Consider the following 17,338-nt stretch of genomic DNA (forward strand, 5'->3'; position numbering starts at 1 on the left):
AGAACAAAAATGAATAAACACCTACTTATAACAATAACTCACCAGCATACAAACACACCATTCTTGAATCACATCATTGCCCTTTATCATCATGTAATTATTATTACCATGCGCTAGCGTACAATCTCATCTATTCATTCCCCCCCCCCCCTTTATCTTCTTAAAAGACAAAAAATACATACAAAATAAAATTAACACAGATTTTAAAGTATAATCAATATGTTTATGCTTTAATGAATGAAATCTACATTTTGTAAATGATGAGCATAGCAAACACATTCAAGGGATACAATTACAATATTTTAAATGACACAAATAAAAGTGTTCCTATGAAAGTATCAGCCAGTTGTTAAAACTACTGCAGCTTATATCTGCCACTCTCTATTCGAGTTACCTTTATGGATATTAAAAGAGTAATACTTGTCACAAATATTTCTATTACTCATACGGTTGTTAATCTAAGGATGATATACATTGTCATGTAAGGTCATGCAGTCGGTGAGAATGTGGTTTCTTGATGCAATAGTTTGTCTATATGAATTAATCATCATTTCTTTTCTATCAGCTTTGACAAAAAATTCTAAGGACAACATAAGTCAGAGTTAATATATTTCCTGCAGGAAAAATCTGTTTTCACTCAATCACAATGTTCTGTTGTTTATTTTGTATTTGTTGTTGTGCAATTGCTACAATAGCACTTTAAGCACCAACAGGTTATTATCGATACATAGTCATGCAAGAAGTGCCTCTAGGAAGAGTTCGAAATAGGTTATCAAACTGCTGCTCAGATGAATTGCTAATTAAGAAATTCCAATTTGATATTTTAAGATTTATTGCCATGAACAAAATTATCTATGTAATGTGAGTTTGGTAACAATAACCTCCATGACAGAATAATAGCTTTTTATTTCTTCTCTTTTCTTCTGCAAGATTCTAAAATTCTGTTCAACATGACATATCCCACAAATAAACTTTCATGACGTTTCTTTTATTTTCCTCCTAGGAACTTCAACACAATTTTCATGCCAAGACCTTTTGATGCACAACTAAGATCTGAACTACCTGCAGACGGTTTTACGACAAATGCTCTGGTGACAATTACTTTAGCTATTAGCTATGATCGATTCCCTATTCATAGCTCTTACAAAATTAAATACAGAGATAATTTCATCAGAGCATTTGTCGCATTACCCGGCAGACACATGGCTGTAGAACACCTCAGCTGCCTTTGTGGCCGTGTCATGGTGGTTTGTGCTCCTGTCTGCGCAGGAAAAAAATTAATATTTATTTTTCAGGGGCTACTTTTCAAGCTTGCTTGCATAAAAATAACACTCTAAAATTTGTTTTGCATTGAACTCTATGCAAATTTACGGGGGCTCTTTCTGATTTTTGGGGCTCTTTTGGGCATTTCGGGGGCAAATTCGCCCTGAGCCCCCGTGTATTTTTTTCACTGTGTCTGCGTGACTCTCAAGATCCTCAAGTCCAAGATAAAAACTCAAGACCAAGATAAAAACTCAAGAAAGATACAAAAGATATAACTCGTGGTTTGAGTGTTAAATGTTTGTAATCTGTACTTTGTTATGAGTTCTTGTCCTTGTGTGTTTATTTGTGATCAAATTTTATTTTTTATTTATCTTCCTTTTTTTTTTTAACTGGGTCTCTTGGTTTGAAATATGATTTCACTAACAATAATATGCAAATACACATAGGTTTGCATGAATACAAAATGTATTTTATTTCACAGGAAATGGCTGCCAGTGGCTTTATAGCACGGGCAGTTCTGGCCCCAGACACAATTCTCGAGAACATCTCCATCGTCCATATCGTAAATGGGTTTATGCTCGAGATCTATACTAAGGAGCGTGGTCTAATTTCACCCATAGCAAGAATATGGGGTGCCAACGAGAGAACTCTGTTGCGTCAACTGGAACGTTTGTATGCGAAATACACAACTTTCAAGAAACATTTCAAAAGACCTGGTGCAAGAGAGAACCTTGAACAGTTCCTCGAAAACAAATTTTCCATCCCTGGCACGGCTGCAAGCAGTCCAAGTCAGCGCGAGTCTGGATGTGGAAACTGCAACCGCCTCCGTCAGGTAATTGACAATGAAGCAGTCAGCCATGATGCCAAGGTCAAGAAAATCAAGGAAAGACATGAAAGATCTATTGCAGATCTTCAGAACAAACTGACCGCTGCGAGACGGCGAGTTAAAGATCTCCATGCCATCATCAACACCAACAAAAGGACTAAAGACCTAAACAGGAAAGTTTTCAGGACCAGTGCAAGATGCAATCATTTCAAAAATGAATTCAAGATGGCAAGCTCTAAGGTAACAAAACTTTCAAAGGCCAATGACAGCGCTAAAAAGAAAGCTGAAAGGTACCGGAAAAAATACCTGAGATTGAGGAAGCAACGGTCAAGTGTTCCACGAAAGCCTCGTACTACTCGCCCGGATGAAGACTCCATCTATATGATAGATAAGATAGCTGTGCTAGAGAATGAAATCGCTGAATTGAAGGCTCCTGTATCAACCAAAGATGGAAAGCAATTTAATACCGCCATACGAGAGGCTTCATTTTACCTGCAGGTTTGTTTTGTGTCCAATTACTAAGTTGGCGCCAACCAGCATATTAAGAATTTGCTATCAATAGTAATTTGGGTTTGATAAGGTGATTGAATTCTTCGCAATTACAGCCTTTTTACTGAGCTTTATTAAGGATACATGCAAGTTCTTAATATGTAATTACAAGCAAATGGGAAAGGTAGATTAGTTACAAGAACAAGTGTATATATAGTGTAAATTGATTCGGCGTGAACTGAACTGAAAAGAATTTGGAAGCTTACAAATTTATTTTTCACCTCTCCCAGAACTTTAGTTTCTGTTTCACATTACAAATTATCAATTTATTTACATTATTAATTTAAGTTTGAAATAAAAAATGATGTTGCTGTAGCGGATATAGGGGGGTGGGAGGGGCGGGACGGGTCAGGTGTGCATCCCTCCCCCCTATCTTTTGAAAACCAAGTATGTTAATATTAGCAAATTTCTGGCTGTTTCAAATTTCAAATTTAATACCTGCATTGCAACCCCCCCCCCCCCCCCCATACCATTTTTCAAATCCTGGATCCGCCTCTGTGTTGGCCTTTTTGTTGGGTAGGGACGAGGGAAGGCAAGATATATAACTGATAAAATTTATATAGCACTTGATACAATGTTCACCTGATGTTTCTAAGACTTACATTTAGGCTAATTGCTAGTTATTTTTGACCACTTAAGAAAGTTTTCTGTATATCTACTATCTCCATGATAGGACGTTGGTGTGCCAGAACACCAAACCAGTGAGGCTATAAGAACAGTGACTGAAACACTTCATGGGAGAAAGATTGGTCCCCTCCCCTCCGCAAGCACACAACATCGCATGGGGTCAGAGATGAAAGAATTATCGAGAAGTCAGCTACGGAAAGCATTAGAAAACGAGAAAGGACTTACCTTGAAATATGATGGAACCACTAAAGGTAGACTGGGCCACCTGGCAGAGGTAGAAGTCGCCACAAAAGACAATACATTCATGATAGGGTTCGCCCAACAGGTTGGAGGGACAGCAGTGGAATATGTTGAGTCAATCAAGGGAGTTTGTGATGCTGTGTCCCCTCATGTCCTAAATGAGGTAACTAATACCATGACGGATCGTTGCTCAACGAATGATGCCGTCGACAGACAACTGGAGGAGCAGAGAAATATCAAGGTGAACAAGTTTCGATGTAGCATGCATCCGCTGGATTCATTCGCACGCGATGCCAACAAGGCATTGAAACGACTAGATGTCAACAAAGAACGCACTTGCAAAATGCCTTTCAATAAAGGCGGCGAGTGTAATGCGCAAGCATTCATTCGAGTTGCGAGCAAGCTTTTCACGAGTGACAGCTGTGGAGATAGCACCGAGTTGCGGTCTTTTTTGAAAGAGAAAGGATTTCCTCAACAGATCCCCAGATGGGTGGGCAACAGATTCAACATTTTGTTTTATTCGGCTGGGAGGTTGCATCTAATTGGGGAGGCCATTGTAGATTATTTCAGATTGGTCAACAAGCCGACAAATGACTTGCACAGGGCATTTGTAAATGCATGGAACATTGACAACATCCGCCATCTTCGATGCCTTGGCCTTGTTGGTGCATTGGTAGCCAGACCCTGGATGGAGGTGGTCAGTGAAGGAGGCAACATCCTCGAGATGAATAATTTGTATGAGAGTGCTGCCAATATGCTCACCAAATGGTCGGAGGAGCCGCAGTCCATGCTTCGGGACAACTGCACCGTATTTGGTACTCCACCTGTTAAAGATGAGGTCCTAACTGCACTTTTGTCACAACCATTTGAGGACGATATGGTCGGGCCACTCAAGGCTATTCTGACATCAATCTTAGATGTGATCAGACGTCAACTCGGGTCCCAGCTGCCGGGTGGACAGTTTTGGGAGTCTTCAGAGGTCTTGAAGGAACAAGCTGCATCATGCTGCAACAGTAATATAAGTGGAGAGCGTAACTTTGCGCAATTGGACTCGCACCTACATCATGCACCCAATATTGGCATAGGTAAAATAGAGTCAAAAGTAATGTTCAAGGCCAATGCCACACGGCACTGGCTCCAAAACAAGCCACAGGGAAGTAGGAAGGAGCTAATTCGCAATAACATTAAGGCAGGTGCAAAAGAACGCAAGAGAGAAATGGAGAATAAGGTGACATACAGAGAGAAGGTGAAAAGACGAGTCCGGGAAAAACAGCAGAAGCTAACTGAAAAAGCAGAGAAGGCCAGAAACAAAGTAGAAGAACTTATTGAGAGTATCTTGCAAGATGGGGTGATTGAACATCGGGATGAATGTGAAACCAAAGTCAATGGCATGTCCAAGACCAGAGCTACAGGGATGCTGAAGGCACAGATTCAATTTAGGACCAAAATACTTGGACAAGATATTGGGAAACATGCCCTAAGTAAGTGCTCTGTTGATGAGTTGAAGAACATTCTCCTGAGTATTCCGGAACCTACAGACAAGAACTTTCTGACAGATGTGAAAGACCCAGGACAAATTATTAATAGAGAATTCGCGCAGAAGTGGGAGAAAGATGAAAAGGAGCAATGGTACAATGCAACAGTAATCAACTTGAAGGATGGGGAGTTTGAGGTCTCCTATCAAGGCAACAATGAACTGTTCTACATGACGATTGCAGAATTCTTTACTGACATTCATCTCGGTGATATCTGCTATGTGTAACTTGAAAGGCCCAAAAGTAAAAACGATTATAACGGTAAAACTATGTAAAGACCTGTAATTGCTAGTGTTATATTCTTAGAAATTTGCATTATTCGCAAATTGGTTATGACAAGCATTGTGGAAAGAGTCTGGAAAAAAAAGTTATTCTTGAAAACAATTCAAAGAATTTGTATGCAACATTGTGAAGTTGTGAGCAGCCTATCATTGCCCAGGCATCTAGATGTGTGGAGTCCAGCAGACTTTAAAGCAGTTGACAGCCAACAATATCTATATTGGTGAGTCTCAGTTTGCAGTTAGTTATTGCAGGTAGCTTCTACCTGCAATGTGAAAACCCTTGGTGTACAGGCCTAAACAAGAAGAAAAAGACTGTAAATATAGTTAATTATCATTAAACTGGTGAGATATTACAATGCTTCCAAATATGAAATTCTTGAAGAATTAATCATACACATTAAACCTGCAACTTTATGCATGCATACATTTGGGTCGGGTAGCTATGATTGAAATTCAATGCCATAATTACACTGCTGTCCACCAAAAATATTTTTGGCAAATGGAGCACTATGGGGTTTTGTGTCTGCAGGCAGCTTCTACCTGCAAGGTCAAAGCCTTTGGTTTCTTGCATGCAGATATGCTCCACCAGGGGGCGAGATAGTTGGGATGATTGTCTTTACTTGTATATAGGCCTATAGAACTAGTGTTCATCAGTGAGATTACAGTGTTTTCAAAAGTAAAAGTCATTCAGAATTGATCATATGTATAGTTCATTTATAGTTAGGCATGACTTTACAAACAACTTGCATTATGGGATGCTTAATTATTTTTTGACACCGTACCTCTGACACCTGAGGATAGAAAAAAGAAGAAGGTAAAAGAAGGAAAAGTGAGAGATATAAAGAAAAATGTTAAAATATTTAAATTACAGGCAATTAAATGACAAAGTAGAATGAAAAAATACTTCTGGGCAAAGGCAAGTTTTTTGTCTTCCAATTTGTTTAGTCTAGACCCCATTTAAATCTCGATCTAGATTCCAAAAATTCTTTTATTTTATTTTTATTTTCAAATAGACCCACAGCACTAAACCAGTAGGTATAACAGTTGGGGCCTAATATCAATCCACCCCACCGACCTCTAACGTTACACCGGACATTTCATTGGCTAACAGAAGTGACGCTGTGCGGCCGCCATGTTGCACTTCTGAATGAGCGCACGGCGTATAGAGGTACTCTCGCGGCCATGTTTCACTTCTAAAAGTGATACGGCACTCCAATGGCCACCGCGAGTGCGCACCCGCTTCAGTTTTTTAACACGGGCGCGGGAATGGGCGATGGTACGGTACGTCCACATAATAGAGGTCAGTGATCCACCCTGCCTTGTCCGTGCGTCCGTGCGCGTACATTTAGCAAGTGTCTGTAGCGAAGGCTAAGTCTTCACGCACATACCGCGTACGTGTGTGCGGACTGCCGCCCGCTGGGCTTGCACCAGCGCAGCGCGTAATAAGTAAAGGCATATTTGCGACGGTTCAGCGCGCCACTGAGGAATGGGAAGACCTTGGGACGCAAAATGTAAGTAATATGTCATTTTTGGTGTATAAAACGGCAAATTCAGCCGATTTGACCACTCTTTGTGTCTCAGGGGTGATAGTGAGCACTAAAAAAAAAATAGGTTTTTTGTTTTCCCCTCAACCACGCCCCCCTTGAGTAAAAAAAAAAAAGGCGATTCGCGGGGAAAAAACGGCATCTAACAACATTGCCCCCTTTCGAGTAAGAAAATTGGGAGAAAAAAATAGGGCAAAATAGGGAAGAATAGAGAAAATAAGGGAGGAATCAGGAAAATCAGGATAAAAAAGGGAAGAAGAAAAAAAATCTGGTAAAAAAAAAAATAAAAAAAAAAAAAAAAAAAAAATTTTTTTTTTTTTTTTTAAATCGGGAAGAAAAAAAAAATCGGGAAACCGATTTAAATCGGGTTTTTATCAGGCCTGGTTCTTCATTATGTACTAACCTACACATTTCTTGTTGTATTTCATTAACTCTTCTAAATTTTATTTTTGTGTGATTTACACTACTTGGAGAGTGATATAAATTGATTTTATTTAAGATTTCGTTCAGTTACACAAAAATGAAATTGCATAATAATGAGAGGAACATTTTTCTTCTTCCAAAGTAACAGATTTGTTATCAACAGAATTGATATTTTCAAAGAAAAACAGATTTTACTTACTTTTCAAGGACTCTCACTGTAGTTAAGCAAGGCCATTTTACCCCAAATTGACTAGCCTTGATTGCAGACACCTAAAAATCTATTTTAGCTTAAAATCGATTTGATGAAACATCTCACATGTATCGGTTTTAAGCTAAAACTGATTCGGCCTTAAAATTGATTTTTAAAATCGAAATCGATTTTAGTTGATGAAACACCCCCCAGGACAACTATCCCCCCCCCCCCCCCCTGTTCATTAAAATGGAAGCCTACCCTAATAATGAGTTGGTTTTAATAAAAGCGAATTTTGTCGGGGGGAGGGGTAGTAATTGCCCTGGGGAGGGGGTGATTGTCCAAGAGGGTAAATTTCAGGGGGGGATGATTGTCCTCGGGGTTGGGGGGGTTAAAACCCCCGTAGATCCGCCACTGACATACTAGCTAGCAATTCCTACAAATCACCTCCAGGCTCAAAGTAGAATCCGTCTGGACCTCTGTGGCGCTGTAGAGCTCAATAGTCATATTAGTGTGTCGGTATTATTTCGAGCTGAACAAAGGGCAAACTTCGCTGGGCTGGGCTGGGCTGGGTTGGGCTGGGCTGGGCTGGGCTGATGACCATAGAATTCAAAGCTAATTTCACAATTACATTTTTGAATGAAGGATAACTTAGCGAGAAGTTACCGACTGTAATCTCAGATCCTCATTAAATTCATGTAACTTGGCCTAATTAAGACGATGATGATCTTCATTAAGGTCGCTAACTTCACGAGCGCGCGCCCGCCCGCATCCAATCTTCGGTACGGTAGGCAACTGTGTAGCGGTTTGACGTGAAACATGTAAGACTTTGGTTGGGCTCTCTAAATTGATTTTGTATGTGTTAGTGAGTGTGTATGTGGCACTTGACGGTGCCAAAATGCCACACAAAATCGAATATCACTCAGAAAAAAAAACATTTCATTTCATTTAAAAGTCTCCTCCTTATAATAGTTGGGGAGGGGAAGCTAGGGGTAGAGAACAAGGATATTGAACAGTATTTCTTTCAGAACGATTTCGCTGCAGTAATCAAAAGGGAAAAAACAAAATAACGTAGCAGACGACGGTAAGCTACTCAATAGACAGGTGAGATCCACACATGTAATCAGGCATGATCCACGCAATGCATGATGGACAGGCGTAAAGTGTTTGAGATTGCGAGTGTTGAGCGGAACGAAAGTGAATAGTACCCCGACGGTTCCCCGTTAGGACTTGCTGACATTCCGCTCGTTCCTTACCACCTGCTAATGCTATGTATAATTGTAATTAATACCCTGCTAAGAGTAGTTTTTATCTTGAATTTCTATTGTATAGGTTTTAGACAGCGTACATGTATCCAAACAGGCTCAATCACGAGTTGTACAGTTATGTTATGTAGTCTTCTTTCCCATCAAAACAAGGGAATATCTAGACCCCTAGACTCTATCTAGATCTATGCCTCGTTTTTCGGTCACTTGGGCTTGGCCCCACTAATTGTTCCCACCAGTGCACCACCCACTGCATGCATGTACGTGTGCTGATCGTGTACATATGTAATGCAACCTAGTTCTGCGCTAGCTAGCCTAGCCCTAGGCCATAGTGAAATGGATAATTTTAACACGTCTTTGTTGTTTTTTCTTTCTTGTTAATTTGCAGCCCAATATCATCATGGAGTTTAAGTGCCCCACATGTGGAGTAACTTTTTCTACAAAGTCGAACCTGACGCGCCATCAAAGAACACATCAGGAGAAGCAATTTGAGTGTTCGGACTGCGGGAAGTATTTCACCCTGAATCAAAACTTAGTGAGCCACAAGCGGACACACCACTACCTGCAGATTCCAATGTACAAGCGTGGAGAGGTGCGGTTGATGTGTTCCAAGGAGGCAGCCAAGTTCTGCGCCGAACAATCATCGCAGGTAGCTGTTGAGAGAGATCAGGAGTCGGCGGAGAAGGAGGCCAAGGACTGCGGTCACGATTTGTGGCGTGGAAACCTCAAAGTAACATTCGGGAAATACGCAGGCCAAAGCTTCAAATGGCTTATCGAGAACGATGTAGGGTGGGTGGTGTGGCTCATGAGTCGATTCATGTTGACGGGGGAGAAGGCTCCTGAGCTTCTGTGGCAGAAGGAGCGACTGCTCGAATACGCAAGGGGTTTCCCAATAATAATGGACCCAATCAACAAGCGCGTCCAACAAGCTGACCAGAAGAAGGAGAAGGCCCCCACCCCCACACCAGACAAGGTGGACCCAGAGTTCATCGAGGATGCTGAACTCCTCTCTCTCGCTGGTGAGTTGATGTGTTATTATCATGATTGATTAAGTCATGGATTTATTTTCCTATATTATTATTATTATTACAAAGAACGATTCAGTCGCACTAGTAATAGTACAAATAATGAAATCTAATTATTATTATTAATATTATTATTACTATTATTATTATTATTATTATTATTATTATTATTATTATTATCATTATTATTATTATTTTTTTATTTTTTATTATCAGTATTATCATGATTGTTAATATTATTATTATGTGTAGTAGAAGTAGTAGTAGAACACATGATTCTGGATAAGAAATTGAATTAAAAAAATTATGACTTGACAATTTAATCAAGTACTTCTTATCATGATAAATCAAATTTATTTAGGCATTATTTCATTATTTCTTTTTATTTTCAGAGGATGTACTACATGACTCGCAAGTGCCAGTGGACACGTCCATCACCTCTCTTGACCAGCTGATCCATGATCCTGATGTGCCATCGACATCTGCATCAAGTCACGATGACGCCGACGTCGTTGAAGGGTGGCACAAGTCTTGGGATGAGATGTATGCGCCAAATCTCAAGTGGCTCAAGTCCGATGGCCCGTTTGGAATATTCCAGGAGCCACAACATTATGTCTCGACAAAAGGACACGTTTGTACAAGAACTATTCTGAAGGATAAGATGTACTTTCATCCTCCCCCCGTCCCTTTAACCTTGAAGGGAAGTTTGTTGCCATCAATGCATTCCTTTTTTGTGACGCCGGTACTTTTCTGGAGGCCTGTGGGAGTGCTGAAGACAAGAATCAAGTGCCCCAATCCTACATGCCGTGCCCCACCCGGCAGCTTCCTGACCAGGGCTGGATATGCACCTGCAGCCAGGCAGGTGTGTGGGAACAGCAATTTCTACACACTCCTGACTGAGAGACTTAAATGCCATCACTGTACCCAGGACAAGTCTCTCCAGTCCGGATGGCATGCAACCAGCCCCACCATCCTCATGCTACTTGCCCCTGGAGTGAGGAACAAGTTCCCTGCAGTGCTAGTCGGGAAGCGGGCCATCGACAGGCAAATTGTCGGGATGTTATCTGACCGAATAAATGCTTTGTCAATGAGCAAGGTCCACCGAATGGTAGAGAGGCAGCACGAGCAGTGGTATGCTGGACAGAGGGATCTGTACAACACCCTCAACATGGAGGCACACACTGCAGAGTCAACGGGCCCAGCGCAGAGGGGGATACTGCCATTCACCAACCACCGGTATACGCCCCCAATGACACGGCCGTCCATTCCGTCAGCCAGGACCATGAGGAGGGCCCATCTGCTGATGGAGATGGAAAACATGTGCGCTTACAGAGACTCCATCCTAAGCACGACAGGCGAGATCCTCAGTATTGATGGCACAAAGCAGGTTAGTAGTCAGTTTAATACATTTTAATAGCAAATTAGAATTCTTAATTGAAGTGATGCACTTATTATGACGGTACAATACACATAATAATGTCTTTCATTTGCATGTATCCATTTATGTCAATATCTTTATGTTTTCCTCCATGCAGATTCTGAAGAAGATCTACGGCGAGGGGAAGGGGAATTTCCAGTACCTTACCAGCCTACTCAATGAGTGGGGCCAGTTCGTCACCACCATTGTAGTCGCCTCGGAATCAGAAGAAGCCTACGCCAGGATGGCAAGGGGGGTGATTGCTCGCTTTGAGAGGGCTCGTGCTCCGCCGGTGAAAGTGCTCTATGCTGACAACAACTGTTGTAGGTATGTATGTCATGTCAATTATTATGAAAATGAAACAAAAAGATACTTGAATGTACTTTAAAAGTTTTATCTCTAAGCTTATAATATCCAAGGTTTCTTCATTTCTCTGTTTTGTTTTCTTCAGGTACCCCATGATCTGATTCTCGGTGAGACGGTGACAAGGAGTTCAAACCAGCTGAATGTCATACAACATTTTACAATTTCTTTTTCTTTTCTTTTTTTCTTCTTTTCAGGGATGGTGGTGCCTCATGGTATGAGACCTTGTTCGAGCCGTGGGTACATGCTGGCATGGTGGTCAGACTCGACATTCGCCATTGGCTCCACCGATGGGATACTGTGGTAATCAAACAAACCCACTCCAAGTATGCGATGTTCATGAGTTCCATGGCCGGAGCTATCCTGGCCAATAACAGCAGTGACATGAAGCTTCTCATCAGTGCAGTCAGGAAAGGAGATGACAAGTTCTCTGGTTTGTCTGATGAGGAGATGCTGTTCTTCACTAAGCCACACCAGATAGCATCCTACGTACGCCGTGTCACCCGTGGTGTTCGGGTGAGTCAATAGCAAACAAAAATATTAAGAAATCCTCAACCTCACAAATTACTCATATCCATATAAGATTTTTTTTTCTTGTACTTTTTTATATTCTATGAAATGAAATAACTCGGTTCCTGTGTCAACACTAATAATAATTTATTACCAACTTTCTTCCTTTCTCTTCTCAGCTTTACAGGTTTTGGTCAGAACAAGATATTTCATCTCTATATTCAACTTAATATTTTTGCTATCTTTATTTCACTTTTCAGGAGAGTGCTGCTGCGGTCGAGCACATCCTGGCCGAGTTCAAGGGACGGGCAGGCCTAGACAGCGATGGAATCCCTCTCTTCAAGTCTGATGAAGCTGCTGATGCGCACTGGGCCATTGCTAGCAAGCATCTCAGTTGCATGCAGGTGAGTTTTGTTTAATTATCATCTAACAAAAGATTATTGATGAGTTGAATCGTCGCCGAAGTCGAAGGTCTATTTCAAGTCATCTTTTCTTTATTTCTATTGTTGTAGATCCCACAAAAGCTATTCCTTCAGTCCCAATAGATTCGACTCGGGCAGAGTTAACTCTTAAAATAAAAGTAAAATTTGATGCCGGACAAGTAAAAGCATAACAATGCCACAAGTTATGTGCCCGACTGGGCTAGTAAATTCTGAAGCTGATCAATTCAGTGGTGTATTTTACTCATATTTCTACAATAATGTAATTTCTTGGTTCCATCTGTTTTTCCTCCAGGACCCGCCCAACATCCCTTTGTATGTTGCCTTGAAGGAGGTGGTCATGAATGGGGTAAAGCTGACCAAGTTCAGATGTCGACGGGGAAGCAACGCCCTCGAGGGCATGCATTCACACATCTTCCGTGCCATCCCATCTCATCGCTGTGGTATCATGCCCTTCCAGGTGAATATTCAAACATTCAATTCAACAATCAATATGATTCTAAAGAATGTGCTTTGAAATTAGACATCTTGCATATAAGGAAATATTATTTACTTTTTGCATGTTTTTTTTCTTTATTATTTTGCAGGTGTACCTTATATCCTTTGCTGTACAATGGAACAGCAGAATGGAGAAGATGAAGGTCGCTGGACAGAAGGGGCCCACTCTGGTTGATGATCCTCGCCAGATTCAGAGGATGAATACCCAGGAGGAGATGCTGTATGGCAAGGAGCACGTCTACAACCAAAACTTTAGAGGCCCCATGCTACCACCAACCAACCCTGAAGAGGAAGAACTACTCGGTGTAGAATATGCCGTCACCCAGTCCACTGCTTTTTCTTCAAAGCATTACTACACGGAAAAAGGTGAGAGTTGTATTCAGACATTTATACAAATGTGCTTGGCCTCTGTTTAGCCATAAATTATATAGATATGAAACTAGATTTAATCTAAATATAATATTGCTAATATCCTATTTTTAATCAATTGATTGATGCCTATTTCTTAATATCATTTTTCTTCCTTCTATCTGTTTTGCCTGCTAGCCAAGAGGAGCACTGAAATCTGGAATTCTTACACCCCAATTATTTGTTCTACCATTAACAAAATGTATTTTTCCCCGTTTGCTTAATTTCTCTACAGTCGAGGAAGAGCAACAGGCAGAGGAGGAGAAGGAGGCTGATTCCAGTCAGGATGAGGGAGCCAAGGAGGAGGAGGAGGAGGACGATGAAGGGTTCACCGAGACACCAGATTCCCCTGTGGCAGCACTCATGTCGGTGAACACCAAGCACACCGTCCTGACCAAGGAGGAAACGGTTGGGGAGGAGGACAGTCCAGCCATGGAGGATGTCCTTATGACCAGCCGCAACCTACACCTTCCCGGCTTCGACAAGGTGGAAGCACTGTCCCTCCTCCTACTGAAATTGGTTGACAGCGAGCAACATCTTGTGCCAGCTGAGTTACGCGACAGCATTGCGAGAGCGGCGAGTGAACTCGCTGAACACGACAAGTCGGCCAGAAACTTTGTCAAGCGTTACGAGAGCAAATGGGGATATACTCTGTTTGGGAGGTGTCTCGGTGCAGAGTCTCCTCAAGCCAGCGCTGCGCAGAAGACAAAGTTTGGCTGGATGGGGTTTCCCCAAGCTGCTCCAATCAACGAGGAATCCCGACTACTCTACCTTGTCATCCAGCTAATGAAGAATCATCCAGCAGTGTCTTCCTTGTCCCCAACAAAGACGGCGACCAACATCCGCCTGCGTTACAAGACAATCTGCGACAGAATCATGGATGATCCTCTTCTGTCTACCCTCAATCTTCCCCTGCCCAACATAAACTCAAAATCCATCACCAACTTCATATCAAAACAGGAGACCAAATACAACCTCATGTCCACTGCTCAACCAAAGGTGGTCTCACACAGGAGGGTAATATCATTTGATAACATTCCTGATCCTGTGGAGCTTCCTGAGGTCATACCCAAGCCACAATACCAGGAGCTTCAATACAAGATCGTCCAACATGAAGCCGGCAGACGCAGGGGTGAGAAGAGGCGCCATCCTGGTTCTGATCCTTCCTCATCCACCACACCAACTGAAGCATCAGGCGAACCCATCACGTCTCCTAAACCCATCGCTCCAAAGCCCATCGCTCCAAAAGCAGCTGCAGGCATCCCCATTCTGGTAGTACTGCCATCACAGCCAAATTTCAGATCTCTGGCGCTGCCATCAACAAGTGGTGAACCAATGCGGATTAGGCCTGCCCCTTCCAAACTATCCAAGCCACCTTCCCGTACTTTACTTCCGAATCCATCAAAGAAACCTTGTGCCGCTTGCAAGGTCCCACGATGTGGAGGTAAGAAGCAGAGGTACCATCCCTCCAAACCAAAGTTGCTAGGTACAGGTGTTCGGAAGATCTTCACATACTGCCCTACAACCAACAGATCCACAACCCCTGGATTTGACATCCAGCAATTTGACAGCTTTGAACAATTTAAAAGGGTTGTAGATGAAGAGTTGGAGCGGTTGAGAAACGCTTCTCAAAATTGAGGTTTTATTCATGTCAATTCATATTCAATGGGTCTCTGATTATTACAGAATACTATTTCTTGCATTTTTATGCTCATGTAGATGTTGAACAGTATCTCATATTATTGATGTTCTAGATGCAATTTTATACAGCCAAACTATTATAAATGCTATATCTTGCATTTGTCATGCTCACTACATTGTAATTGAGTTACTTTGTGTAGAGGTTGAAAGTATCTCATGTTATTGATGTTCTAGATGCAATTTTATACAGCCAAACTATTATAGATGCTATATCTTGCATTTTTCTTGCTCAATACATTGTAATTGAGTTACTTTGTGTAGAGGTTGAAAGTATCTCATATTATTGATGTTCTAGATGCAATTTTATACAGCCAAACTATTATAGATGCTATATCTTGCATTTTTCTTGCTCAATACATTGTTATTGAGTTACTTTGTGTAGAGGTTGAAAGTATCTCATATTATTGATGTTCTAGATGCAATTTTATACAGCCAAACTTTTATAGATGCTATATCTTGCATTTGTCTTGCTCAATACATTGTGATTGAGTTACTTTGTGTAGAGGTTGAAAGTATCTCATATTATTGATGTTCTAGATGCAATTTTATACATATTTTATGTATATATGTATATATATATTTATATACCAGAAGACACAAGTAAAAAGTAAAGATGTATTGTATATAATGACTTGTTATATAATGCCATGAAATGACTATTTTCTTGCTATATAGTTCCTTTTTAAAGCTAAAGACCAGTTATGGTCATGCGATTACATTGTGAAAGAAACGTTGTGAAGAGTTTCAGAAAAGGTTGATCATCTAGCATATACTGTAGTATTGGTGTGTACTGCAAGGTTCTGGAATCATCAAAATGATAAGAAATTTGGCCCAGTATTTGTAAAGTTACAAGCGCCTTACACAGAAAGATGTATATGGGACTATACGCACACGTGCGTGTTTCTCTCACAGACCATAGATAAACCAATTTACCAAATATATCAATTAGAAGGCGGTTTCCCGGCAAATTTGTTATTATCATGTATTAGTCAAAACATATTCTTTCACATGATTGGTAATGAGAGCTTCCATTTATTTTTTTTGAAATTGGGGCGATTCCAATACTGGTCTTTACCTTTAAGCACTGATTTATCATAAAGTGCCTTGATTTGATACTGTTTTCTAGCCATGGCTGTAATGAATTACATTGGTATATCTTTTTAGCTCAATTATGTGACTCCGTATTCATGAAACATAATTTTTTTCAAGCATTACTTTCAAATGTCTGTAAACTAAACACTTGTGTGTTTTTGATCAGATCAATAATTTGCCATGATTGATGTGTCCAATATAAAGAACACACAACCTAATATTTACCTTGTGTTTTGTATATTATATTTGTTTCCAATGTATGCGATTGATAGAGAGATTAAATTGAAATATAGAAAGAGAGATGGAATGAAAGAAAGATAGAGAGAATTGAAATATAGAAAGAGAGAAAGAAAAGAAAAGAGATAGAGAGAAAGAAAGAAGGAAAGATGGAGAGAATAAAGAAAAGGGAGAGGCAAGAGTATGTACAAACAGATAGCTGAAAAGTTAGAAAGATAGAGAGAAAGAAAGAAAGAAACCAACATGAATAATATAAAAACACACAAACGAATACAGGGATAGAATGAAAGAGAGATAAATATAGAAAGAGAGAAAGAAAAGAAAAGATATAGAGAGAGAAAAAGAAGGAAAGATGAAGAGAAGAACGAAAAAGGAGAGGCAAGAGTAAGTATAAACAGATAGCTGAAAAATTAGAAAGACAGAGAGAAAGAAAGAAACCAACATGAAAGATATGAAAACACACAAACAAATACAGGGTGTATAACAAAAATGTCAACAACAAAGAACATTTTCCCCCATCTTTACACGCAAGCAGACGACAGTTTACGACTTTTGGCCGCGGATGGCGCTTTTGCGTCGTCGACGATCACCAGTGATTGCCAAGTTGCTGAACTCGGGTAGCAACTCCCAGGGGTCGTTCGCCATTCCCAGGCGGTCTCCCATCCAAGTACTAACCAGGCCCTACGCTGCTTGACTTCGGTGATCGGACGAGAACCGGTATATTCAGCATGGTATGGTCGTAGGCGAAAGACATCATCGTTCAACCTATTTGAAGTTAAAGACTGACGTCATCATTGAGCATGCGCACAAAGTGCGCTTTATTGACCAGTGTCAATGTTACGTCATGTCCCGTGTCTTGGAAACGGTTGAGGGTTATTTTTGTTACTGTTCTGCATAAATGTTA

General features: G+C 40.8%; 1 protein-coding gene and 1 pseudogene across 1 annotated transcript; one reads left to right on the plus strand and one right to left on the minus strand.

The window, feature by feature from the left end:
- The first annotated feature begins 11,867 nt into the window (after positions 1-11,867).
- LOC591065 lies at positions 11,868-15,042 on the plus strand. The gene is made up of 5 exons (XM_030980052.1): positions 11,868-12,064; positions 12,319-12,462; positions 12,794-12,958; positions 13,086-13,362; positions 13,640-15,042. Exons 1-5 carry the CDS (start codon positions 11,882-11,884, stop codon positions 15,040-15,042), a joined length of 2,172 nt encoding a protein of 723 aa, XP_030835912.1. The 5' UTR covers positions 11,868-11,881.
- A 2,007-nt stretch (positions 15,043-17,049) lies between these two features.
- On the minus strand, positions 17,050-17,179 carry LOC115922011 (annotated as a pseudogene).
- Positions 17,180-17,338: the final 159 nt, after the last annotated feature.

Source organism: Strongylocentrotus purpuratus, unplaced genomic scaffold (genome assembly GCF_000002235.5).
Source record: "Strongylocentrotus purpuratus isolate Spur 01 unplaced genomic scaffold, Spur_5.0 spur5_scaffold_10, whole genome shotgun sequence".
NCBI classification, from domain to species: Eukaryota; Metazoa; Echinodermata; class Echinoidea; order Camarodonta; family Strongylocentrotidae; genus Strongylocentrotus; species Strongylocentrotus purpuratus.